We start from the raw sequence: 27,300 nt of genomic DNA, 5'->3' as shown, positions 1-27,300 counted from the left end.
ACTGTTCTTGTTCAAATCATCCCGTGCCCACGCATTGCTGACGGCGGCCCGTGAGCAGTACTGTTGTGCGCAGTGTAACTGCATGTGTCCCCGATGGTCGTAATGGTCTCCCTCGCGTTGTGTTATACTTATAAACCCATTCTTAAGTTTTACTAAAGGTTCCAAGGTTTTCGAATTCCGTTGATGACATTTTAACTCTTTCCTCCTCAAATTTATTATCATATCTCTCGTCTCACTGTGCATTAAATCCGCACCCGCCGTGCACGAGTAGTAACCTACCAGAACAAGTACAACGCATAGGCTCGTGATAGTAGCCTGACGCATGCTTTGGTGTTGCCGCCGCGGTGTTCCACCAGCGTTATGCCTCCGCGCGGCACCGAGCGCAACACACTGCAGCCACCGTCTACCTCCTCAGAATGCACCAAACGCATCTTACCGCAGGGCCCACGTGATCGGGCTCCACCGTTGGGTTAAAGCGACGATGACATCAATATCTCGTTTTTTCGGAACAGCCCTCACAGGCGTGACGTTGTTTAAAGTGCGCTCCGTTTGGTTGGGATATCGGCCGCCGTCGGCCCCACCTTGAGGCAACGTCCGCGGCTTGTAGCATTTGCCCAATCGAATGAAAAAGAGACGGAATTGATGCTTATCCTCATTCAAATGCCGAGGTAGTTACCGTGTTATCCTGCCAGCCTCGTCAAGAACGGGTCGTAGACAACAGCTGCCATGGCATCCCACCACAGAAGCAACCGCCAACAGTCCATACACGATATATTGTAACAAGTCTGTCGGGAGCCTCTAGACTGAGGATACACGACTACTTCCATCCCGCGTGGTCGGTCCAAAGGCTAGACGATACAGTAAAATTGGATCAATACAATTACAGCACCGTGGCTCAACGGCCACGCCATCCGGCGACACTAAGCGAGATGTGAGGGGGTTACAAGTCGCTGAACACACCAAACAGCAAGTCTATCCTCGACCGTGATTATCTGAACGTGGCCGATCAACATCCGACCTAGCCTTCACCGCCTTCCTCAATGCTTTCCGGTAAACGGGACACACAAATACAGACTTCCCCTGACGCACTCCGCAAACCTACCTACTCACTTGTCATCCACGGCTACCATGACCTTACCTACAGCATAATATTGTCTATACCCATACTTGGTAGCAGTTGTTGTTTCGTAATAAATTTTCCATACACATACCCCACAACTGCCTAATTTTGTTACACATTCCGTAACACATCCGTTCATCTTTCATGACAGTGACAAACCCGCATCTGCGACCACATGCAAAATGATCCGTCCGCATGTCAGTCAAAGATGCACAACGAAACAGACTCACAGACCCGATGCGGAGGTTAAGGACACGTTCCTCTCCTCACAGCGGCGCAGCGGCGCGGTGATCCACGAGCAGTCTGTGTCACGCTGGCTACGGCGCCGCTCGCCGCCGACGCGCCTCCGGTGCGGCACCCCGTCCCGTCCCGTCCTGTCCCGCTGTACCCGCCGACAACCGACGCGCGTCACTCCTCCTCGCTGCTGGACGAGCTGGAGCTGCCGGAGCCGTGTCCGAAGGCATGGCCGAATCCGTGGCCGATGCCGTGCGTCGCCTTGTTCAGCACGTACGCACCGCCCAGGCCGGCCGCCAGCGGCACGCCGTATTTAGCCAATTTCGACTTCTTGTCCTTCTTGTGGGGCTTGCCGTACTGAAAAGGCAGGACGTCAAGTAAAATGGGGGAAACCGGACGGGAGTGATACCCATCTGATCAAACCAGACGAATTTGCCAGGATCCATAACGAAGACGGTCTTTCGCTTGTTACATCATGGTTCAACAGATGGACGACACAGAGAAAACAAGACGAGCAACATGTGCCACCAGCATAGAGCGGACAAGCAGTGAGCAAGCAGTTCGCGACCAGCTGCTTCGCAGCACCCCCTACTTGAAGCTCGTGTGTGCCCGAGTCTGTGCTGTTCACCATCCCGATTCGGGCGCATTACCTGCACTAGCCTGCCCCTGCAATCCAACCGCTGGCCATGCCAGGTCCCTGCGTGACATTACAGGCGCGGCACGACAGGCGACACCACTGGCCCACTTTTGAATGCGCAAGACACTGTGTGCCTGTTCTGCACATGCCCAGACCCACTACACTCGCTCCTGTGTCGCGCACGCGCGCTCGCGCCACACCAAAGGTGGACAAGATTGTTCGGCGCAATGGATGCCAAACCCATGATCATGTCCAAAATGCTGAAATTTATAGCTTGGTGGCTTCCGTGAACCGTTGTTCAGATTGTCGAGCACTAAAGTTACTAGACTGCTGGTTTTCGGTTTGATGGGTGTAGTGAAGCACTTCGTACCTGCGGCCTCCGGGTGGAACGAGCTGGCAAGTATGCGCCCGCCACGGCCAGTGCCGACATTATCATTGGAGCTTCACGTCGCGTTCAGCTACCTGCTGAGGCTTTATGGCGCCTCAGCCTGGCAGGCGAGCACCGCGGGGAGGGGACCCTAACGCCGCACATCTGAATCGCCAGCAGTGCAGCCCTGTCTTAATGTGAGCACTCACGCTTGCGTAGGCGGGGAGGGGACCCTAACGCCGCACATCTGAATCGCCAGCAGTGCAGCCCTGTCTTAATGTGAGCACTCACGCTTGCGTAGGCGGGCGCGCTGTACCCTCCGGCCTGATATCCCGCAGGGTAGCCACCGGCTCCGTGGGGCTGCAACACCGGCGCCGCAGTCAGGCCGGCCTGCCACCCCACCCAAGGCCGAAGGCGCCACGTCGAGGACGACGCCCACGCACAGGCAGCGGGGACCCCCCGACCGACCACAACACCGCCATCGTGCCACCGCCGACCAGAACGTAACCCAACAAACAATACCAGCGGGCAATACCTCTAGGTCTATGTCTTACCTTATCTCTAGGTCTATGTAGAGTATGCGCAGTTGTGAATCTCTCATAACGATAATTATTCGTTTCGCGTCAAATGGCCTATCGACGGGTGGTTGAAATAACGTATAGGCTCATGCCAGGAGGAACGCCATTTTGCTATGAAACAGATACATACATCACAAATGCCCAGCACGATAAACCATGAGAACACTTCAAAACATCGTCCCAACCATCCATAGATCAGACGGACACGCCGCTGATGTGTGCATCTAATCACCAGGAAGCGCGCGGCGCTCTGTATGTGCTTTGGATGGGACCGCATATGCTGACGGTGGTATATGGTGGTGTCGCATATGGTGGTGTGAATCTCATTATCCGTGTACTTACGTGAAGCCCACCCCGTACCTGCGTGCGCCGAATGTTCGTGGGAAGGCGTGCCACGGCGGCTAAACCACATCTGCGGACCGAATGTTCGTGGGAAGGCGTGCCACCGCGGCCAAACCACAACATCTGCGGACCGAATGTTCGTGGGAAGGTGTGCCACGGTGGCTAGACCAGAACATCCGCGGATGACCTACATCGTTCGAGAAGCAGCCGTCCCCAAATGGGCAACACGCCACGCATATTCGGCTCGGTGGCTACCGCCCCCGTCTTGAGAAGAGTTTATTCAGTTCGTGCGGGTGTGAATCTGGGGTCGCCGTGTCCCTGTGATCGCGTTCAGTGGCGCGCTGCCCGACGCCAGTGCCATCTGTTGGCTGCGCGGGCAGCTGAGGTTGGGCGCGCGGTCGCGTTACCTTCTGTCCGGGGATCATGGAGGCGGCCTTGCCGAGCCCGACGCCGCCGAGCAGGCCGGCCGCGGCGCCGCTCGCCTTGCCCAGCAGTCCGCCGCCGCCGCCGCCCTGCCCGTCCACCGGCCGCCACACGCGTCAGACAGCGCCACGCCGCGCCGCGCCGCGCCGCGCCGCGCCAGCGAGCCGCCGCCACCGCCAGACAGCTAGTCACCCACCACCCGGGGACCAGGCGCGCGCCACGCGCCAGCCATGCACATGCAGGGGCCGGGGGGAGGGGGGATGGGAGATCTGTTGCCACGGAGGTGTCAGCAGACTTCCCGTCCGTGCAAGCCCGGAGGTGAGGATGGGGAACCGGCTGCACGCGCCGCCCGCAGTCACTCAGCAAAGGTTAAAGCAGAATTGATACCAAAATCCAAGCCGAACGGGCGGGCCATGGGTCCGCTGGCGCAAAACTGGGGGCATCCGTTTTTTGTTGTTCGTTATCCACGATGCATCGCCGAAGCTTTCTTAGAAACTTCAACACGTAAATGACCCCGACTTTCTAACTCATGACCAATTAGAGTACAACATTAAATGATCCCATTGCTTTTGGAACAACTTGTTCTGAAAGTGCCTTGCTCCCAGCTGCAAGCTTGTAAATCGTACTGAGCTGCCAAGGAGTTGAAATCGGCCAGCGTACGACAGCTGGCTGCAGTTTTTATTACAATACCCCCCTCTCCACATAAAAAAGGCTAGAGTATCATTAACAACCGGGTCACAAGGAAAGTCGATAGGTCGGGCTCTCAATCGCCACGCCTTTACCGAGTGCGCTGGTGACAGGCCATCGATGAGATGGCTCAGATTACTTCACGTCTCTGCGCATCATTGACAATGCGCCGCGACTCTGGGAAGTATTAACAGACGTCAGCTCCAGACAAGTGGTGTTCGACAAATGGACACATGTGACATGCCGCGCGTGCCGGGTCAAGAATTGGCGTGGCGTTCACCTCCTCGCGTATGCGGCCCTTCGTAACCCAGTTTGGAGGAGGGGGGGAAGCATATGTTCCGGTCAGTTGATCCGCGACATTAGTTTTTCCTCCTTATGCACGCTTTTTCTTCGAACTCCAGATAAGTAGCTTGCTCGTTAAGCCGTGTGAAAAATGCACGCCTAACTTATACTGACCCATTGCGGCGCCCCCAGCGGCGGTCTATAAAGGTCGACTGCCAACCGGGGCCAACCCTGAAATGCATCCATACCGGGCGCTCTACCGGCGTGCTTCGAAAAAACGCGCAAAATAAAATATGACAGCCTAAATCGCCCTTTTGCACTTATTTACTTCCATATATGACGCTGTTTTGCGTCAGCAAAGTATCTGAATCAGCTCCCACACGCAAGGCGGGATAGCTTCGTTACGTAGTCGACTACAGATTGGCGAAACCCATCAACGAAGCAAATGGCTGCATGGTGTCTTGGACCCAGCATTATACACCCAGTGGTGCTAAAACGAGATGTGAGTGGGCGAGTCTATGCAAGGACCTCCCAAAGCGGTCATCAGCATAAATTCTTCCGTTTTATGGTAAGAAAGGGTAAGAGAAGGGAGCTGAGGTAGTGCAAACTAATGCAGGCACAGATGCGAATACAAGAGAACCGAAAGCACCAAGACTGGCCCGTGTACGACATGCGTCAGCAGGAAACACACCACGACAAGCAACGACCTGGAGTAAATCAGACAGCAAAGGAAGATAACAACAGCCAACGACAACAAACATGCTACACAACAACGTACGGATCGTGTTCGATAACAAGCTGCCCCAATGCAACAGTGATGCATATGACCCAATCATCCGAGTCGACATGGCGGCGGTCTGCCGGGCCGCTGCTCCCTGACCACTGCCGCCAGAGTCGGCCCCGCGCCGACCACCCCCGCCGGGGTGGTCAGTCCGCCCAGGCCCAGGCCCGCTAATAGCTTACATGCGGGTAGGGATTTGTCGAGCTGTAGGGCGGCGGCGGCGGCCCGTAGCCGCCTTGCGGGCCATAGCCGCCGGGCGGCGGGCCGTAGGGCGACGGCGCCGCGCCGTAGGGCGACGGCGCCGCGCCGTAGCCGCCGGGCGGTGCGCCGTAGGGCGACGGCTGCGCGCCGTAGGGCGACGGCGGCGCGCCGTACGGACTGGACTGGGTCGCACCGTACGCAGCGGCGGCGGCCGGCATGTAGCCGGGGGCGCCGGGCGGCGATCCGCCCTCGAATGCCAGCATGGTGACGTTAATGTCGCCGTCGATGGAGAAGAAGGTGGCGTTCTGCGGCGCCATCCGGTGCCGGAACTCGCAGAAGTGCTGCCCGTTAATGGCCACCTGTCGGACGGAGACGGCGGCGCGCGGTGACGACCAGTCGACACTCCCAGGTGTACACGTACGATCACGCCCTGACTGCACATTCGACCGTGCTGCATCAAAGACCATGCACGTTCTGTTCACTGCCCTGGCTACGGCTAACCAAACAGGTTTATGCCAGCCGTTCGTCTGTATACGGCGATTGACTGTTGACCATACAGTGCTGCTTGGGACACAGGCAGTCCAGCCTTCGCAAATTACACTCTGGAGGCAGCCAAGATGTCGCATGGGGCGGGTACACGCAGATACGGCGAACAGTACATCCACCTCTGTTCGGCGCAGAGACGGTCGCTCCGGACCACTGTCTGTGGAAGTGGAAGCCCATGGCCAGCACGGCCACAACAACCGAGCTACTGGTGCGCTTTGGCCACCAGCCAGCAGCCAGAGACAGGACTGGGCCCAGTAAAACACCCGGACAAGCGAGCTGGTCCGTCATCTGATCGCCCACACCCGTCAACACCCCTGCTGGGGACGGCGGCCGGTGCACGCTGTGCCAGACCGCCGGGACGAGTCGGCGCTGTCCGGCTGGCGGCGCCCACAGCGGCGACTGACCTTGTACTCGGACGGCTCGCACAAGATCAGAATCTCAAAGCTGGCGCCCCGCTGCAGGGGCATGAAGTTGGGGTGCCGCTCCTCGTCGCCCCAGCTCTGGTAGATCAGCGAGTTGCGCACGACGCAGTTTTCGTCATAGCGCACGTTCACGTGCATCGCGATGTCGTCTCGGGGGTTCACGTTCGGCCCCACCTGCAGGTTTACTGCGAACCTGCCCAAGTACACGCGCTTGGTGAAGTTGACGGTGAGCAGTTCACACTACGCACTGTGGAGATAATGACGGTGACTGATAGGTGAGCAGTTGGCGCTACGCATTGAAGAGATGATGAGTGAGATGTGCCGCGATGGTGTCTGATTGCAGTGACGTGTGGAATGCGCATCCACCGACGGAACTCCCCAGCAACAGCCCAGACCACCTACCGGGTCCATAAAAAACGTGACATTGTTCTTAAGAGTAGAAAACGAAAATAGAAGAATAAAGAACACTTATCTGCCGGTTTTATTCACACCTTCACGCAATAATTTTCAGGTCACTTGTCTGAGTGTCACAAAAATTAAGTTAATGCCAGCAGGGGAAAAAATTGATGACTACTTCAGATCAAGGGCACTGTGACATTCAAAACCCATTCAACTGTTGCTCTGTAAGCTTAGTTGCTTGGCTTGGACAAACTTAGCTTTTGACCCACATAAGTTATCATATTCACCTAAAAATCCAACCATTATGTATCAATGCATGGCAAACATTGCATCCCACTTACATTCTGACCTTTGAAAATAAAAGCCGGAAACAGAAATCAGTGATAAAAATCACAAACCACATTTCATGGTACATTTCACAAACCCATGTCTCTCCTGGCAAATCATCAACTGATGCTTATCAATCACATCAGTTTTGCACGCATTGCGGGGACTTCAGAATGTCGACGTGCTGATGCTTTATTTCTGCATCAAGATGTGTTAGTTCACATAACTTCAAAATGGTCCAGTTCCACCATGCTCTGTTTGAAAGCCAAGACTTCGCGTTGGGTACATTATTGTAACCATTGCATTGACACATGCTGTACAGGAAACTGGAAAACTGAAAAAAAACAAAGCAATGTTTACATTCCTGCAAAAAACCGACCATATCAATTGAACCTAGCTTGAAGTCATTTCTGGGAACAGTAAGCCAAAGCCTGCTGCTGTCAATGATCACAGAAGCCCGGCGGCGAGCGGCCGCACCGCCGCCGTGTCCAGAGAGAGGACGGGCCCGGCGCCGGCCGCCACTCCCGTTCCTTCCCTACCTGGAGGCATTCGGGTAGGAAGATGCCTGGATTCGGATCATGCGGCCAGGCAGGAGCGGCCCGCCCGGAATCATCTCACAGTAGGGGATGCCCTGCAAGGGTTATCAGGTATCACTGTCGGCGCTCTCGTCACCAGACACAGCAAGGCAGCACTGGGGGCACAGACCACTGGTGGTGTGCTAGTTACCAGATACTGCCAGACAGCACTGAAGGCCCACAAATCACTGTCTGCATGCCAATCACAGGACACTGCCAGACAACACCAAAGGCATGCACAGACCACTGTCTGTGCACCAGTCTCTGGAAACTGCAGTCAGTCACAGGACACTGTCACACAGCACTGGAGGCACACATAGACCACTGCCAATACACCAGTCACAAGACACCACCAGACAGCAAGAAAGGCACACAGACTACTGACCAACTCAGGCTGTCAGTTGTGGTATCATTGCAATGAACCACATGGCAGCAGTCTGGTCAGCATGCTTTCAGCTTTAGCAGTTACACTGTATGACAAACTATGCCTGACAAGCCACTTGATCATGAGTGATCTGCACACTGTCATAAAAACCTGGCAAAGCTTCATGAGGCATCATGGCATTTGCCGATCTCATGACATCCGTCCACCAGCTTTATCCTAACTGTCAGTCAGACTTACTGGATTGTAAATAGGGGCAGCCATGTTGATGATGAGCAGTTCCTGTTGCTGATTATTTGCTGGGGATGTTCACAGCCCTCTTCCTCCTTGCACACAAGCAGCAACAGCAGTGATCTTGTTCAATATGTACCTGCAAATACAAATCTAACAATAAAAAAACAGCCCAGAGAAGTGTCATGAAATCCACTGCAAGTGAACCATCAGACCAGTCTACAAAAAATCCACCCACTGCACTGGATGCCTATGCAGTGAGCTTGCTGAACCTTACACTCATGTGCACCAAACTCAGGCCTGCCAAAGTTGTACTAAATTTTCAAATTAGTTTTGCATGAGAAATGTTTTAGAATACTCTTGCCTGCAATTACTTTTGCAACATGACAATGTTCTCAGTGCAGCGAATGTTTGGGGCAGCGTGCAAATTTTGCAGCCTGGCCATCAGCCACCTCACAGGGGACATCTAGATGAAAAATAACTGCAGCTACCATTGATCCTACATCCTTACTGGTTGTGGCTGTGAATGCTTCAAGCATTTTGGCACCATTGTGATGCCCCTGATGCATTATGGTAGACAAACATCATAAAATTCACTTTTAAGATAACATGTTCCAAATTCTGCAACAAGACTCCCTAGCAACAAGGCTAATTGCTCACAGAAACATCAGTCTGCTAGACTTTAGTAGATCACATCAATGACATAACATAAAAGGGAACAGCAATACCAAGATCAGAACATGTTTCCGGTTTTGAGCAAATCTTGCCAAATCCAAGCAGCACAGCATGACAACGAGACACGTCCAAAAGGACAACAGAGTGTGATTGACAGACCTGAATTAAACTGGCAGACAACATGTTTTTGAAGAACTGTGAAGCATGACATAAAATATAAAAAACTAACACTGCTTCTCTTTTGATACAGATGCATGTTTCTTAAGTTTGGCTTGCTGATTATTTGCAAAATATTATTCTTATTATGTTACTTGAATCTATGTTCCTTACTTATTTATCTCTTTCAGCTTTTTATAGTACTTTTAAAAAAGTATTCAGGCTTTAAACCCTTAAAACCAGATATTACAAATTTTACAGTGGCAGCCATGTTTCCTACACATGTATGATGCCAAATACCAGGTCCATCAACACCAGCTGTTGACCTAATGATGCATCACTTCTTTAAACAACATAAAAAAATTATGAGGCATATCAGGGTTATTCAGACCAATTCATGAATCCACATGAGACATGGATTTTTTTTCATCATGACTCCCCACTTTAACATGTTGCAAACACAGAATACCATGTTCTGGTTTCTCTGCCTACACCACCAATTTGCACCCAGTATCTAAGTGTGTTTTGCCACTCCCTGCCTCATTTCCATGCAGCCTAAGAAATTGATAGCATGCGACAACACATAATACACCACTTTAGAGGAAAAATGCATGGTAATGCAGGACCACCATGGTGCACAGTGGCCATACAAACCGAGCAAGCCCAGTTTGACCAGCTTGCGTAGCGGTACACCAGCCCCACGACCCCACATATTTCAATCGCCGTAATTTTATAACATGCTTTAACACCCATATGCCCTCCTTTGCTCTTACCCTACACCATCCCCACCACACCCAATATCAACCGCACGCTAAAATGCGTCACTTCTGACGAAACAGGAACACATATAGCTGACGAATAGGATGCCAGAATTCATAACTCCCTATATTCAGCGCCGCTAGAAATGTCTGGTGAAATAGTTGTTGAGTGATGGAACACTACCGGCAGGGAAAATTGGAGGTTTAGGATAACAACAGAGTGCTAGTCACAAGCTCTCTCTCATAATTCTCAACAAAAGTAGTGCATGGCAAGGTACTAAATCATCAGACAAAATTCACGTTTTGTTCTCAATTCGCTCAACTTCAACGCGAAATGAGCTACATCTATGGGGAATTTTCGGAGGCGATGTGAAATGTCCGGAGACATCTAGCGATATCTAGATTTTCCACCTTCTTCCCTAGAAACGAAACATACCTCGCGCGGATTTCGCTCCTCTAATCACACTAGTCCTGTTCCTGCGCCCCGCGGGTTGCTGCAAGGGGGTGTCGCGTGGTTGGGGGTTTTCAACAGGAATGTGACTTATATCGGTTATATCCAATGCCTCTTTGGAAAGCGTTATTGTGCTCATGGGTTAAGGGCTTGAGTGATGCGTCCTCAGTCCTGCATCATGTCAGGGAGATGAAACCGCCTAATGCATAAGGCCTGCAGCCCAGCCATGAGAACTTAAACATTAATCTGCCTTTGCTCGTCATACGTCAACCCCGGCAGCAAATTTCCAGCTGGATAAGCTGTAACAAAGGCTGCTTTATTGGAGAGAGCTAACATCAACATCATGGCAGCACAGTGGACAACAGATACAGTGACCCAGCACACCCAGGAGATGCTGCGTCAGCTTGGTCCTCTGCTGGCATCCGTTGGTGCGGATCGCAGTGCTGGAGAACTCCTTGTGTATCTGGAAGAGCTCGACCTGATTTCAGAGGGCTGCGGTGTGCTCACAGCCCTGCAGGCAGTGGCTGAGGCACAACTGGGTGGCCTAATCAAGCGTGCTGTGGAGGTGCTGCCCATGTCTGGCACCACTAGCCACTCTGTTTGTGAACAATTGGGTGGACAGGCTCTGGCTAAGCTGACTGCAACACCAGATGTACAACAGTTACGCTCACGGCTGACCCAGGTGAGCCTCAAACCCAATTAACATCCTTACTGATGGTGGTTGTGTGGGGCTACAGCAGATAGTGGGAAGTATGTGGTAACTCATGTTTTTTCTGGCTTTCCTCATGCTGTCTGACACCCATAGTAGTTAAGCCAGCCCCAGTTCAGTGTATGGTAGCTTTTTACTGAGATGTAGCCAGATGCAGCTCAATGCACAGTCCTCCTGACCTGTCCTTCCCTAACTGGCAGGTAACAGAGGCAGCAGCACAGGACATGCTGGAGAATGCTGATGAGCTGCGTGACGTGCTGTCAGAACCAGCAGCTGTGAGAGAGGTGCCCGTGGAAGCGCTCAACCGCTCAGTCGGCTCTTCACTGTATGGCAGCCTCAACCCATCTCTGGTGTTCTCCCCGGCTGATGTGGACGGGTTGGGAGCGGCGCTGGGGCCCGAGCAGGACGAGCAGACGCGCGCAGAGTCACTGGCACTGCTGCTGACGGCGCTGGCTAGCGGCTCGGTCAGCGCCGATGCGTGGGCGCAGCTGCGGCCGGCCGTGCAGGACGCGCTGTTGGACACCTCCGACGCCGTCGCCAGCCGCGCCCATCAGGTGACCGGTGCGGTGCGCGTGGGCGGCTCACCCCGCCAGAACAGGTAGCTGCTCCCTCCCTTCCTCCGAGTGGACGGAGGGATGGAGGCAGTGAAGAAGGGCTCTGCGGTATGCCTGTGTTGCTGCCTCAACTTTTTTTAAGTGGCCAACCATGAATTACATTTGCAATTTTGGCATTTTCAACCCCCGTGCCTCCCCATCGGTCGGTACTGGCTTCGCTGGGTCCAAAGCTTCTCTCTTTGGCAATGCAGTATTAAGCTTTTTGTCCCGGCCGGGTGATGTCCGTTTGGCCCCCAGTTGAGGGATGTACGAAACAAAGACGAATGCATTGTATTGAGCAGAAATGAACGGCACCCAGGCCTAAGGTTCTAAAATAATGAAAAAGACCCAAGCGTTATTTGCAGCCACACCTGAGCGTAACGTTATACAGGCCATCTCAGCCCTTCGGCGTGTTACGCTTCAGTTGCGCTATGTCGAACCCTCCCGCTCCATGCCTAAGGTAATATGTATATGGGCGGCCCCTAATACCAGTACCGGCACACAGTTGTTTTTCCAGGAACGCATGAATGAGGAAGTAATGCCCTCCAAATTGCGGGCATAATTTTATATCCGTGCCTGGAGGTGATATTTTGCGTGACCTTTAATGTCATTAGTATCGTGAAAAAATTCCACGTTTTGATATCTGAGTGAAATGGACGAGGGCTGTCAATTTTTATTTGAATCGTTCCGATCCGACCAAGGGGTCCTGAAGTATCAGGGAGACATCTGATTTTGACTGTCTTTGAGGAATTTGATGCTCATGCCGGTACATTTATAGAATATCATTGCACCTGTGTTTCCTTTATGTGCTGTTTCCGTTGTTTTTAGCTATAGCTGCATCATCATTTCCGTCGTCATTGTGTGCGGCTGTAGCTCGCGGCATGGAGTGAGACTTGCCCCGTTGTTCAGGTGCACTCCCGTCTGCTGGTGTGCGAGTCACACTTCTTCATCAAGGAGGCATACCTCAGCTTGCTGGAGGCCGTGTGCACCATCTACGTGGACCGGCGCCGACGGGGCGGCGCCTCCCAGCGCGGCCTGAACGTGGGCCTGACGGAGACCAAGCGTGCCCTCCAGATCCTCGCCATGGTCAACCAGTACCAGGTGTGGGTCGCACTTCGCGTCAACGCTTGCAAACGCTTGACCATAGCGCTGCGAATAGTTGCGCTTGCTTTCTGTTACGGTTGAAGGAAATGACTATTCATTGAGCAGTGCTGGAGGAATCTAACTTAATGTGGTTTTGTCGTAAAGGCGTAAACTTTGAATATTAGACATATTTCAGTATTGGAGCTATGCGGGTGTTTTCGTGTATGTGGGCGCAGTTTGAGCCGGGAGCACAGCTGCGCATGCTGACCGTCCACCGCCGGTGTCGGCAGCGGTACGTGCCGCGCGCCTGGCTCCGCTTCCCAGAGCGGCACGTGGAGGAGATGGTGGAGAACACGGTGGACCTGCTGACGCTGGGTGTGCCGCGCGGCGGCGTCACGACCCTCTCCGACCTGTACACGCTGCCGGTGGCGCTGCTCTGCCTGCTGGACCCGGCGGCCGCCTGGTTCCGGTACTGGATGCACGCCGAATGGAGCCGCCAGAAGATGGCGGCCGTGCTGCGCAAGTCGCCGCAGCTTTTGCAGCTGATGCTGTCCACCGTGCTACTGCACGGCCGGTCGACGGCAGCGGCTCGCGAGCGGCCACCGCCTCGCTCTCGGCCTGGCGGCCTGCTGGTGGCGGAGGCCGTGTCCGAGGCGTGCTATTCACACGCTGTGCACGTGTTGGTGTGCGTGGCGCAGTACCACTCGTGCCGCGGCCTGTTCCCGATCGCGGCGAGGCCGGACAGTGCTGGCACCTCGCTGACGGAGCTGCTGCAGCTGCTGCTGGAGCAGGCGTGCTCGGCCGGCGGCCAGCTGGCGCTGGCGGCGCTGGCGACCAGCCTGCGGCACGCGCCCGGCCTGCAAGAGGCGTGCGGTGAGCCGGTGCTGCTGGCTGCGCTGGCCGAGCAGCTGCAGCGGGCGCTGGCCGGGTCGCCGCCGCGCCGCCGGCCGCCGGTGCTGCGCCTGTTGCTGGCGCTGACGGCCAGCGCCGCCGGCCAGCGGCACCTGGCGGCCGGCCGCCGGCAGGGCAGCACGCACCGCGGCTCGGCCGGCACGCTGGCGCGCGCTATCTGCCAGGCGGCGCCGCGCGCACTTCGTGCCGAGCCGGCCTGCCGCGACACGGCCTCGGCCTTCGCCGCCTTGCTCACCAACCTGTGCCGCTCCCACCTGGGCCTGCAGACGGTGGTCATGTCCAACCTGCTGCAGACGCTCAACGAGCGGTTGCACGTGCTCGATCCGAACCTCGAGCACTCGAGCCGCCTGCTGACCGACCTGAGCGAGCACGTGCTGCCGTTCTGCGGCGAGCTGGCGCGCTACCCGCGCGCCCTGTGCGTGCTTGTCAGGTGAGCGACGGCTCCAGTCCAGCGGCACCCGCCGCCGCCTCAGGGAGACTAGATACTCACCAGCCACTCTGGAGGGTTTGCTACTCGGATACTGGCTGCTGGCCATCTCCTCAGATGGGTTTGCCACTCAGGCACTCACCACTCCAGTCACTGGGGAGGGTTCGCCAGCCAGACATTGGTGATCCGCTAGCCAGACTGAAGAGCACGTCAGTGCGGGGCTCGTTACGCAACCACTGAGATGGGTTTGTCGGGGAACCATTTATCTCTGTGCCCCACAAACTGCATGCTGTGCTACGTCCTCGAGTGGTATGGCCCAACGTTGCGACTCGGTGAGACTGTTGTGTGCGGGTGGCCAGCGGCCTGACGCGCGCGTGGCGCTGGGTCGGACGCTCCGCTGCCCGCCTGGTGACACCCCGCCGGCCGACCGGCAGGGAGCAGCTGCTGTCGCCGACGCTGAAGCAGCTGGGCGTGGCGGCCGAGGCGGGCGCACGGCCGCCGCTGGAGGGCCTGCTGTGCCTGCGTCGCTGCGCCGCCCTGCTGCCGCAGCAGGCCTGGGGGCAGCGGCTGCTGTCGGCCGCCGCCGCCGCTCTCCAGTCGGCCGAGCTCGGCTTCCTGCAGGAGGAGGGCGAACTGCCGCACCTGCAGCACGCTCACCTGCTTACCTGCTGGGCCGCCTCCTACTGGGGTCAGTCACTGGCGCGGGGCTGCCGCTGAGCACTGCCTACACCGAAACTTGGTGTCGGTTCTGAAGTGTGGACACGTCACTGCTGTAACGAGCTGGGAGACCGTAAATTGACCGCGAGCTGTTTAAAATGGAGGGAATTGTATTGTATTTGGGTATCCCGAACCAGTAAAATCCACTTATCATGCTTTTATATGCCAATTTGTTTGCAGTTGCTAATGGAAGCTTGATGCGTTATTGAACAGCGAAGAGCACAGCCTTTAAAGTTATGGCACCCGATTAGAACGAATAGGGTACGGGAGCCTTCGATAAGGCAAATATTTTTTGGGCATTGCAAGATGACTAAATTGAGCGGGGCATCAAATTTGGTTTTAAACGATTAAGCGGAACAAGTAGTAAGTACCTGAATATCATATAATTCGCCTCGCAGTGAATGATTAATTCTACGGCGGGTTTAATCCCGCCCCTATTAACCATTACGCCACGATGCGTGTGGTGGGAAGTCGTCGACCGCGTACTCGGGTGGGTGGTCAATTTGACCCCCGAAGGCTTTTCCAAAATAACTCGCGAACTCTGCGGCTCGGCTGCACCAAACTTCGCACACCTGTGACCAATTAAAAGGCTAATCTTGGCATGAAAAGTTGCATTTACCTTTGAAGGGCTACTTACATATGGCATGTCAGTCAGCGATGGTGTAATTCTTAGTGAGTCGTTCAGTCTGATGCGACAACGGAGTGTCAGACGAAACCATGCATTTTCAAGCGGTTTCTTTGACAACTGGACAATTGAACCAGGATTACGACTAATGTCATCGATTGAATGAGGTATGAAGGTTCAGGTCAGAATGAAAACCAAATTGCTTTTTTACTGGAAACCTTGTCTTGTGAGGTAGTTTTTGCCGCCCACTTCGAATAACTTGATCACAGGGAGGTCAACAAATTTGTTATTTGATCTTAAAGGTAAGAAGGGGTCGCTGATCTAGACAAACCGCGACCAATCTTTTATTTTAGGAATATGTCGCCTAGCGTAATCCTTAACGCTTATTGCAATTGAAAAATCAAAGCAATCTCACTGTTTTTTTGTCACCTTAGCCCTTTGAAGGTCAAGTACGGTCACTGACACCTGTAATTGGAAAAGTATGCCGTTATGCTCAGTAGGGGAATCCAAGTTAAAGGTCGTTGTATACGGGGATCTAAAGGAACTTCGGACATTTATCTTGAGTTTGAGCTTGTTTGACGTTATTTGTCCCGAAGGTCATGACCTAGGCACCTCAAAATTTGGTACAAATGAAGTCACATACAGACCTATATATCTGGGAAATTTGGCGTCTCTAGCTCTCTGGCTTTTGTAGATCTGAGGGTCCAATTGATCCCCCCTCGCAGCTGAGCGACATTGTATTCAACGGGCCACCCGGGCGCATCTTAAAGTGGTAAACGTGAAACTGTGAGCTTTTCTGAGAACTCATCTGAATGTGACCGTCTGAAGTGCACGCACGTCTCCATTGCTGCCAAGATCGGTATTACAGATGGCGTGAAGCGTGTGTCGGTGGCGTGATGGCCCTGGTGGTGCAGGTGCATGGATGCTGACGCGGTGTGGGCCGCGGCCGCCGCTGCCGCTCGAGCTGACGACTGTGGTGGCCGGACCGTGCCCTCCCGCCTGGGTCTGCCTGCTGGCGCTGGTTTGCTGCACCCACCTGGATGGCCGCACGCTCTTTATCTCACTCACCAAGGGCCAGGTGAGCAACGACCGCTCCGACGCCATTCTCTCGGTACAAACAACCCCGCTCTGCCACCGTTCTCTGGGCAAGAACAGCCTCGCTCCGCTGCCGCTCTCTCAGCCGGGACAACCCCGCTCCGCTGCCGTTCTCTCGGCCGGGACAACCCTGCTCCGCTGCCGTTCTCTCGGCAAGAACAGCCCCGCTCCACTGCCGCTCTCGGCAAGAACAGCCCCGCTCCGCTGCCGTTCTCTCGGCCGGGACAACCCCGCTCCGCTGCCGTTCTCTCGGCACGAACAGTCCCGCTCCGCTGCCGTTCTCTTGGCAGAGACAACTCCGCTCCGCCGCCGTCCTCTCGGCAGGGACAACTTTGTTCCGCTGCTGTCCTCTCGGCAGCAACAACTCCGCTTCGCTGCCGTTCTCTCAGCAAGAACAACCTCGCTTCGCTGCCGTTCTCTCGGCAAGAACAGCCCTGCTCCGCTGCCGTTCTCTTGGCCAGGACAACTCCACTCCCCTGCCATTCTCTCGGCAAGGACAATCCTGCTCCTCTGCCGTTCTCTCAGCAGGGATAAGTGTGCTCCGCTACTGTCCTCTCGGCAGGGACAACCCCGCCCTGCTCTGTAGTCCTGTCAGATGACGCTATGCCCGCGGTCCTCTCAAGAGCGATATCCATCCTGCACAGCTATCCGGTCCTATGGGGGGGGGGGGGGGAGGGGACCTTGCTATCCTGTCAAGGTTAGCCACGCCCGTGATGCTGTCCTGTCTGAACGGACTACCGAGCCCGCACTGCAGCTCAGCCGCTATGGACAACTACATTATTCAGCAGCGCTGGTCCTTCTGGGAGGCCAGCCTCGCAATGCTGTGTCGGGGTACTACCTCACCAGCCAGAGGACCGCATACAGAGAGACGGCTATGGCTGCACGGCTACTTGGTTGCGGGGAACGGGGGGGGGGGGGGCGGTTATGACTGTTGCATCAGTGATCAGGTTTAATGTATGTTTAAAACCGTGGCATCCGTGACGCTGAAAGATCGCAACGCTCCAATCCAGCGCCCATTTGTGTCTGTTCAGGATTTGTTGTCTGTCACTCAAGCTTTGATGCATTGAATCATCCAGTCCAGCATCCATCCAGCAAAAGCCGGAAAATCGGAACATACTTGATATGTAAATTAAAAGGGTGAACTTGATCAGCAGTTTGCCGTTTCTGTTACACCAGCTTGTCATTGTTTGAAATGAAAGAGTGCAAGTGCTTAAATCGCAACATTCTACAGTGTGTTGGAATAAATTTCACCTCTGGAATCGTCTGCTGCGGCTTTCTATCAGCAGATACGCCCTGCAGTTCGCAGTTCCAGCCAACGATAGCGGGGCTCGCACCGGCCGCTGGTGCAGGGCTGGTGCTGGACAGCTTCCCGCCCGTATGGCGAGGACGTGTGACGTCTTGCAAGGTTGGTTTTATGTAGATATCCACCTGACACTCTGCATTAGGAGCTGCCTGCTGACGAGGAGGCCAACCCGCTGGACGTCATAGATGAGGCGCACGTGTTTCGGCAACACGCGCGCGCCCTGCTGGCCACGCTCGACACTCCCACCGGCACACTGATCTACCACTACTTGGGGCCCGAGGTGAGCCGACCACCGACACACTGATGTACCAGTACCTGGGACCCGAGGTGAGCCGACACCGACACACTGATCTATCAGTACCTGGGACCCGAGGTGAGCGCGACCACGACACACTGATCTACCAGTAACTGGGACCCGAGGTGAGCCGACCACCGACACACTGATCTACCAGTACCCTGGGACCCGAGGTGAGCCTACCACCGACACACTGATGTACCAGTACCTGGGGCCCGAGGTGAGCCAACCACCGACACACTGATCTACCAGTACCTGGGACCCGAGGTGAGCCGACCACCGACACACTGATCTACCAGTACCTGGGACCCGAGGTGAGCCGACCACCGACACACTGATCTACCAGTACCTGGGTCCCGAGGTGAGCCTACCACCGACACACTGATTACCAGTACCTGGGCCCGAGGTGAGCCGACCACCGACACACTGATCTACCAACCTGGGACCCGAGGTGAGCCGACCACCGACCACTGATCTACCAGTACCTGGGACCCGAGGTGAGCCGACCACCAACACACTGATCTACCAGTACCGGGTCCGAGGTGAGCCTACCACCGACACACTGATCTACCAGTACCTGGGACCCGAGGTGAGCCGACCACCGACACACTGATCTTACAGTACCTGGGACCCGAGGTGAGCCGACCGCCAACGCACTGATCTACCAGTACCTGGGACCCGAGGTGAGCCGACCACCGACACACTGATCCACCAGTACCTGGGACCCGAGGTGAGCCAACCACCGACACACTGATCTACCAGTACCTGGGACCCGAGGTGAGCCGACCACCGACACACTGATCTACCAGTACCTGGGACCCGAGGTGAGCCGACCGCCAACACACTGATACCAGTACCTGGGACCCGAGGTGAGCCGACCACCGACACACTGATCTACCAGTACCTGGGACCCGAGGTGAGCCGACCACCGACACACTGATCTACCAGTACCTGGGACCCGAGGTGAGACCACCGACACACTGATCTACCAGTACCTGGGACCCGAGGTGAGCCGACCACCGACACACTGATGTACCAGTACCTGGGACCCGAGGTGAGCCAACCACCGACACACTGATCTACCAGTACCTGGGACCCGAGGTGAGCCGACCACCGACACACTGATGTACCAGTACCTGGGACCCGAGGTGAGCCGACCACCGACACACTGATCTACCAGTACCTGGGACCCGAGGTGAGCCGACCACCGACACACTGATGTACCAGTACCTGGGACCCGAGGTGAGCCGACCACCGACACACTGATCTACCAGTACCTGGGACCCGAGGTGAGCCGACCACCGACACACTGATGTACCAGTACCTGGGACCCGAGGTGAGCCACCACCGACACACTGATCTACCAGTACCTGGGACCCGAGGTGAGCCACCACCGACACACACTGATGTACCAGTACCTGGGACCCGAGGTGAGCCGACCACCGACACACTGATCTACCAGTACCTGGGACCCGAGGTGAGCCAACCACCGACACACTGATGTACCAGTACCTGGGACCCGAGGTGAGCCAACCACCGACACACTGATCTACCAGTACCTGGGACCCGAGGTGAGCCAACCACCGACACACTGATGTACCAGTACCTGGGACCCGAGGTGAGCCAACCACCGACACACTGATCTACCAGTACCTGGGACCCGAGGTGAGCCAACCACCGACACACTGATGTACCAGTACCTGGGACCCGAGGTGAGCCTACCACCGACACACTGATGTACCAGTACCTGGGACCCGAGGTGAGCCGACCACCGACACACTGATCTACCAGTACCTGGGACCCGAGGTGAGCCAACCACCGACACACTGATGTACCAGTACCTGGGACCCGAGGTGAGCCGACCACCGACACACTGATTACCAGTACCTGGGACCCGAGGTGAGCCAACCACCGACACACTGATGTACCAGTACCTGGGACCCGAGGTGAGCCAACCACCGACACACTGATCTACCAGTACCTGGGACCCGAGGTGAGCCAACCACCGACACACTGATGTACCAGTACCTGGGACCCGAGGTGAGCCAACCACCGACACACTGATCTACCAGTACCTGGGACCCGAGGTGAGCCGACCACCGACACACTGATCTACCAGTACCTGGGACCCGAGGTGAGCCAACCACCGACACACTGATGTACCAGTACCTGGGACCCGAGGTGAGCCGACCACCGACACACTGATCTACCAGTACCTGGGACCCGAGGTGAGCCAACCACCGACACACTGATCTACCAGTGCCTGGGACCCGAGGTGAGCCGACCACCGACACACTGATCTACCAGTACCTGGGACCCGAGGTGAGCCGACCACCGACACACTGATCTACCAGTACCTGGGACCCGAGGTGAGCCGACCACCGACACACTGATGTACCAGTACCTGGGACCCGAGGTGAGCCAACCACCGACACACTGATCTACCAGTACGTGGGACCCGAGGTGAGCCAACCACCGACACACTGATCTACCAGTACGTGGGACCCGAGGTGAGCCAACCACCGACACACTGATGTACCAGTACCTGGGACCCGAGGTGAGCTGACCACTGGCGCGTCTTTTAATGCACCCTGGGTTATTTGGCCACGGCAGCATTCGTATTTTGTACCTCTTGTCGGCGATCGACGAATGCGCCCACTGGCTAGCTCGTAATCTTCGAGGCTCATCTCCCTTTACAGCGTGTTAAACATCGGTCTGAGATAAACCAGTTCTCTGCTGGTGGACTTGGGCCGGACACCGGTCAGACAGCGTCACAGCGTCGGGCGGCGGGCTGTTGCACGTGCCCGGGTGCACTCACCGCCTTTTCGCCGGCAGGGCGTGAAGCCCAGGTCGGGCGCGACCGGCGCTCGTGACGGCAGGCGCGTGCTGGCCGCTCCCCGGCGGCCTCACGAGCTCTCCCGCTTCCTGGCCGAGTCGCGACACAGCCTGCACGACGCCGCCTGGCTGGGCGCCTGCCGCAAGGCGCTCAAGGCCACGCTCACGGCCACCGCCAACCAGACTGTGAAGGTACATTCGCCCCGCCCCGCTGTGCCCCGCTCTTCCCGGAGTGCTGGCCGATCAGGACGGTCTCTGCTGCTCGTCAGCGCACAGTTCAGTGTGCTGACTGGCCATCTGGAGGCGCGGAGACCTCAGGAGGGCATGCGTTACCTGGACACTTTACGAGAAGAGACGAAATCGAGGGCTGGCGGCCAGAGTGTGGAACCGCTGCTTGCTAAGGGAATGCTTGCCAGTGTTCTGCCACGGCGGCGGAGTTGGTGGTGGTGTCGGTGTGACGGGTGTGGTGCGGAACTGGCCTGACAGCCGGATGCCGGTCGAGCGGCGCCGCCAGCTGCGCAGTCGGCTCGCAGCCAACACGTGTGCCTGCCGGCCGCAGGAAAGCCAGCTGACGGAGCTGCTGGAGCAGCTGCTGGAGCTGGAGCCGCCGGTCGGCGCGGCGACGCTGGCGCTTCCTGAGCGTTGTGTCCAGCCGGCCGCCTCTCAGCTCACCGATGACGACCTGACGTTCGCCACGGACGCCGCCGCCGCCGACCTGCTGCTGCAGTGAGTATCCAGGCTGACCTGACCTGACGTGATCTCACATAGTCCTGGGGTAAGTAGATGCCTTGACCTTGTGATGCTGAAAGCGTATGACCTGTGCCGGAGCGAATGGCGGGAGAAATCTGATCCGATCTGACGCCGTAGTGAGCGGATGGGTGACCGGACCTGGTTTGACCTAACCCGAGCCGAACTAGTACTGCAGAAAATGACTGTGACCACAGCAACTGCTCGCCGACGATTGAGCGGCGTCAAAGCATGGGCAGTGGCGTTCAGGTTCCAGCGGACACCAGGATGGCCCGGGGCGGACGGTGTGCGGCTCGCTGCGTGCCGTCAGCCCGCCGCTGGCGTGTGATGTTGCTGTACAACAGTCTCCTCAGTATCAAGCAGTCGGTCTCCAACGAGATTCGCACGTTTCTGACTCGCGTGCGTCCCCTGGGTGCGTGAGCGGTTGGCTGTGTGTCGCACCTCGTGTGTCACACTGCGGTACGGCAGCGGTCGGCGGCTGGTGATCTGTCCTGTCCAGGTGTGGTGGCCCGCGTGTGTCACACCACGGTACGGCAGCGGTCGGCGGCTGGTGATCTGTCCTGTCCAGGTGTGGTGGCCTGCGTGTGTCACACCGCGGTACGGCAGCGGTCGGCGGCTGGTGATCTGTCCTGTCCAGGTGTGGTGACCCGCGTGTGTCACACCGCGGTACGGCAGCGGTCGGTGGTTGGTGACCATCTCCGCCTAGGTTTGGTGAGCCGCGTGTGTCACACCACGGTACGGCAGCGGTCGGCGGCTGGTGATCTGTCCTGTCCAGGTGTGGTGGCCTGCGTGTGTCACACCGCGGTACGGCAGCGGTCGGCGGCTGGTGATCTGTCCTGTCCAGGTGTGGTGGCCCGCGTGTGTTACACCACGGTACGGCAGCGGTCGGTGGTTGGTGACCATCTCCGCCTAGGTTTGGTGAGCCGCGTGTGTCACACCGCAGGTACGGCAGCGGTCGGCGGCTGGTGATCTGTCCTGTCCAGGTGTGGTGGCCCGCGTGTGTCACACCACGGTACGGCAGCGGTCGGTGGTTGGTGACCATCTCCGCCTAGGTTTGGTGAGCCGCGTGTGTCACACCGCAGGTACGGCAGCGGTCGGCGGTTGGTGACCATCTCCGCCTAGGTTTGGTGAGCCGCGTGTGTCACACCGCAGGTACGGCAGCGGTCGGCGGCTGGTGACCGCCTCCGCCCAGGCTTGCGAGGCTCTGCTCTCCCTGTTCCGCCACGCCCGCCGACTGTGCGGCGAGGTCAGCAGCGAGACCGGCGTCCATTGGTTCGCCGCCGTCATCTTCCTCATCTACGGAGGCAACCTGGACAGGTACCGTGGCCGGGCAGCGGGCAGAACATATCCAGCCGGGCATGCCGGCCGGCGGTCGTCAGCCATTGCACTGTCCGGCTCCCTCGCTCGGCTTGGACGTGACCGGACGCCTGTAGACGGCGGTGGTACCAAGCGGCTATTAGTGAAATTAGGGCAGCAGCGGCGTTGTGAAGACACCCGTGTCATGATCACGTCATAATGCAGACTCTTAGTGGCCGGGTGTATTCACGTGCCAGCTGCGAGATCACCTGATCATCACCAGCGGCGTTGTGAAGACACCCGTGTCATGATCACGTCATAATGCCGACTCTCAGTGGCCCGGTGTATTCACGTGCCAGCTGCGAGATCACCTGATCATCACGGCCAACCTGACACCGGTTTGCCTGATCCAGCGTCTGACCGCAACCTGACCGGTCCGACCGGCAGGAGTCGTCACTTCCTCACCAGCTACTTCGCCGTGGCCGGCTCGGCCTTCGTGTGGACGGCGCGGGGTAACCACGTGAGCCGGTGCCGCGACCTCTGCACGGACGAACTACTGCTCTCCGGCCTGATGCACCACATGGGTGCCCTGGTGGAGCAGGAGCTACCCGGCGTACAGGCCGCCCTGCAGGTCAGAGGCTCACCTCCCCGACCTCAGGTCAGACACTGCCCAGCACTGCCGCGCCAGCACCCAACACCTCCACAACTCCAGACCAGACACCATACCAACACTCACTCTCTATTCAGCTCCAGGTTAGACGCCCACTCCAGCTCTTTCCTGTGCTCACTCCGTCCCGACTCTACCCTGAGTGGCATGACGCTTGAGGGTGAGGTGATGCCCGTGCCAGGCGGCTCACCCGTCTAAGCCTGTCGGATCTGACTTGCTACTGCACCTGTTCTGCAGTGAGCAGCTGCTGTACTGTGTGACGGTGCAGCGTACTCGTGACTGACGCGGCGTGGCGCGCTCTTCAGATCGGCCGCGTACCGCTGAGTTCGCTGTGCGCCGGTTGGCTGCGGCAGTGCTACCTGGGCGTGCTCTCCTGGCAAGAGGTGTGCCACTACGTGGCGCTGGTCACGTGCCTCGGGCCCGACTACATGCTCTACTTCACCGTGGCCGTGCTGCGCCACGTGCAGTCGGCCGTGCTGCTGGCGGCCGACCAGCCGCTGCCGCTGCTGGTGCTCAAGGTACGGGCGCGGCTGCGCGCGACTGGCGTGGTCACCGCTCGGAGCGTGTGCTGTTCCGCGTCAAGCTCGTGCTGCAGCCGGAGGATGACTGCAGCCGCCGACACGGAGCTAAGCTTTGCCGTTCAACATCTGAAAGGTGGGAGGGACCCGCAGCCGGCGCTATTTCGCGTTATGCGCGTATTCATTCCAGTGCCTGTTGTTATTTCAGCTGCATTTGATTAACAAATGTCTCAGTGCCGGGCTGTTGTCACCTGAGAAGGCCATTTGGCCGCTGTCAGAATTGGGTCAGGAGCTAGCTGACGGCTGTTTCCTGCTGCCACAGCTGAGTTCGATCCAGGGTTTCCTGACCCGGGAGCACCTGCCCTACATGGACACGCTGTGTCGGCGGTACCGACGCTCGGTGCTGTCGGACCTCAACGCCTGCCTGAACCAGTACAAGTGGGGCTACGAAGTGTGAGGCTGGCCGACAGGAGCGCGTCGGCGGCTCGCACTGTCCCCCCTCCCCTCCCCCGAGTCGGTGTCGACATGGACCCTCTACAGCGATTTGCTTGCCGTGTAGTGCATGTGGTGGCTCTCGGCACTGTCGCGTCGATGTGGGGGAGCCATTGCGAAGAAATATCTGGGAGGCTGTAACCAGTGATTGCCGGTTGTTTTCTTCACGTCGGCTTCCACGTCTAGTCGTGCCGCGTATCGGGACACATATGTAGGAGCTGTCGCAATGTCATCTTGAGAATGGTGTCGTGACGCCGCCTGCGCACCGGCCGTTGGGGTTTATCCTTTTGTCGCGATTATGTCGTTTGTGGTGTCTTTGGTCGCCGAAATGATTGGGCACTGAGACTCTGGTGTGCCCGCCGTCCTGCTGCGCCCGTCCGTCCGCTTGTCTGCACCTCAGTCCGTCCGCCTGCTGTGGCGAGCCAGTCGCCACGAGTACGCTGGCCACCTCCAGCCAGACTGTGTGATGCTCTTCGAAGGCGGCCGTTTCTCCGTCCACTCTGTCGCAGCAGCACGGCTCGCCGCTGAAGGCGTGGCTGTGCTGACGTCGGGAGGCGCCGCCCCTGACTCGGTGCGCCCGTCCGTCCTGCATCCGTCCAGACGCCCGCCCCGTACAGCGCCGGCTAAGGCGACGCTTTCCAAGTGTCTTGTTGATACAAACCGGTGTGATGTGCAAAGGAAGTGGGGCGCACAAGATGTGGTAGACACTGAATGGAGTTATGACGTGCGATCACTCGCTGTTACTCAACGTCACGTTGGAGCGTTCAGTTCGGCACCTTCGTGAACATGCTCGATGTACACGATGTACACGTACACGATGTACTCGATGTACACGATTGGCCAGTGGCGTATTCGGGTCACCAGATGTGCACCTGTTCGCCACCAGCCGTGCTAATCATGTGGCCGGATCTAGTCCGACCGGCGTGTTGTCGAAAGAAACATGGATCTCACGTCGACCTTGCCTTTTTGAATTCTGTGATAACTAAGTTGTTAATACACCCTTCCGCGCAACGTGGCGCTTTGGTCGTTACGAGACATGCGCGGCAGGACGAGAGATCGAATGGCGTGTTGTGTTAACACTAGGTCACTCAAAGGTCACATGCCCACCATGTTTGCAAGGCAAATGTAGTGGCTAGTCCAACATTCATTGCCACAGTCCGTGTGGCCGACGGCGTTTTTCGGCTAGTTGTCGGCAGTGAAATTTTGAATCGTGACCTCAACAGAACGGCGTAAACCTGTCCATGTGTAGCACGGAGACAAAATGAGACGTTGCATGTCTGGAATGTATAGGAGCGTGGCTAGGGCTTGCAGCGGTGCGTGTGCGGGAGGGGGGGGGGGGGGGTGTGGAGGCTACTGAGATTGCGATGGAACTAGCATGGCTACTTTTGGGACCATTTAGTCTTAACTACAGTACATATGGATGGGCTAGAGATCACAAACGCATTACCTTGCATCGAACGCAATGTACTCAATAATGTACTCGAACGGTCGTTTACTTTGTCCTGGCGTCGAGAATGGCCGTCCCAGCTGCGTACCCAGCAGCGGATTCAAGAGTTCGTGAAGGGAGGGGCGACACTTGATTGTGGTACCCCTGGAACTTGGCGCCTCTTCCCCCCCCCCCCCACCCCCACCCCTCCGCACAAAGGTCAGCTCTCAGATTTCGGTAGCTGTATTTTCCAATTCGTACTTTTTAGCGGTAAAATATTTTCTGCCGGAATGGCCCACCAGATTAAAGTCCTCCTCATTTATGGAGGCTAAGTTTACTTCATTTTGTAATGTAACATTAAGATTTGAGACCTTTTTTGTCGTGCCTCTGAACTTTGGTGCGTCTTACAAAGGTTATGTGGACCCGGAATGCGGATTTTGGTACACCTTCGCCACAGAATTTTTGTGCCCCTTCACCAAGGGATTTTGGTGTCCATTCACAACATTTTGGTGGCCCTTCGGCCCAAAGGGCATGGATCCATGACATGCCCCCTCCCCTCCGGCTCTGTGATTGCGCGTACCATACATAGATTCGGTCGAGGCTTTCTGCTGCCGTTGCCACTACGTCGGCTGTTGGACGCGAGATGTCTGCCCGTGGTACAGTCAATAACATGTGGAACCAAACAAATTTTCTGATTTGCAGATTGCAGAGGCATATCCAAGAGTGATCTGAAAAAACCAGGCCGATCCTGGTGGGGGGTACGGGGCTTAAGACTATGATCCGACCCCCCCCCCCCCCCCTCCACCGAGCGTTAGTCAAGGGGCAGGAACCATGTGGCCCCGCCCAGAGTCAAAGCTTTAAATTTACACGATTTCAGGCAACATGATAAATGTCCCCCGGAGAGCATTTCGGTCCGCCGTTTGCAGCGCTCCTTTTATAGTGAAAAGCAGTCATTCGCAGACTTTTCAATTAGTAAAACAGAGCGG

At 56.7% G+C, this 27,300-nt stretch overlaps 3 protein-coding genes across 3 annotated transcripts; 2 read left to right on the top strand and 1 right to left on the bottom strand.

Moving 5' to 3' along the window:
* Positions 1 to 753: 753 nt before the first annotated feature.
* On the bottom strand, positions 754 to 10,335 carry LOC119093190 (galectin-4). Its single transcript, XM_037216104.1, has 7 exons — positions 10,139 to 10,335; positions 8,544 to 8,673; positions 7,886 to 7,977; positions 6,603 to 6,813; positions 5,634 to 6,011; positions 2,650 to 2,718; positions 754 to 1,711 (listed from the first exon to the last, which is right to left on the bottom strand). Exons 2-7 carry the CDS (start codon positions 8,565 to 8,567, stop codon positions 1,529 to 1,531), a joined length of 957 nt encoding a protein of 318 aa, XP_037071999.1. The 5' UTR covers positions 8,568 to 8,673; positions 10,139 to 10,335; the 3' UTR covers positions 754 to 1,528.
* A 280-nt stretch (positions 10,336 to 10,615) lies between these two features.
* LOC119094173 (protein broad-minded) lies at positions 10,616 to 13,836 on the top strand. Its single transcript, XM_037217247.1, has 5 exons — positions 10,616 to 11,256; positions 11,484 to 11,837; positions 12,786 to 12,977; positions 13,250 to 13,740; positions 13,824 to 13,836. Exons 1-5 carry the CDS (start codon positions 10,918 to 10,920, stop codon positions 13,834 to 13,836), a joined length of 1,389 nt encoding a protein of 462 aa, XP_037073142.1. The 5' UTR covers positions 10,616 to 10,917.
* A 7,955-nt stretch (positions 13,837 to 21,791) lies between these two features.
* On the top strand, positions 21,792 to 25,889 carry LOC119093588 (protein broad-minded). The gene is made up of 5 exons (XM_037216561.1): positions 21,792 to 21,894; positions 23,068 to 23,232; positions 23,659 to 23,842; positions 24,184 to 24,396; positions 24,719 to 25,889. Exons 3-5 carry the CDS (start codon positions 23,783 to 23,785, stop codon positions 24,851 to 24,853), a joined length of 408 nt encoding a protein of 135 aa, XP_037072456.1. The 5' UTR covers positions 21,792 to 21,894; positions 23,068 to 23,232; positions 23,659 to 23,782; the 3' UTR covers positions 24,854 to 25,889.
* The last annotated feature ends 1,411 nt before the right edge of the window (positions 25,890 to 27,300 follow it).

Source organism: Pollicipes pollicipes, unplaced genomic scaffold (assembly GCF_011947565.3).
Source record: "Pollicipes pollicipes isolate AB1234 unplaced genomic scaffold, Ppol_2.1 Scaffold_4002;HRSCAF=4701_pilon_pilon_pilon, whole genome shotgun sequence".
NCBI classification, from domain to species: domain Eukaryota; kingdom Metazoa; phylum Arthropoda; class Thecostraca; order Pollicipedomorpha; family Pollicipedidae; genus Pollicipes; species Pollicipes pollicipes.
This window is presented reverse-complemented; position numbering and strand designations above follow the sequence as displayed.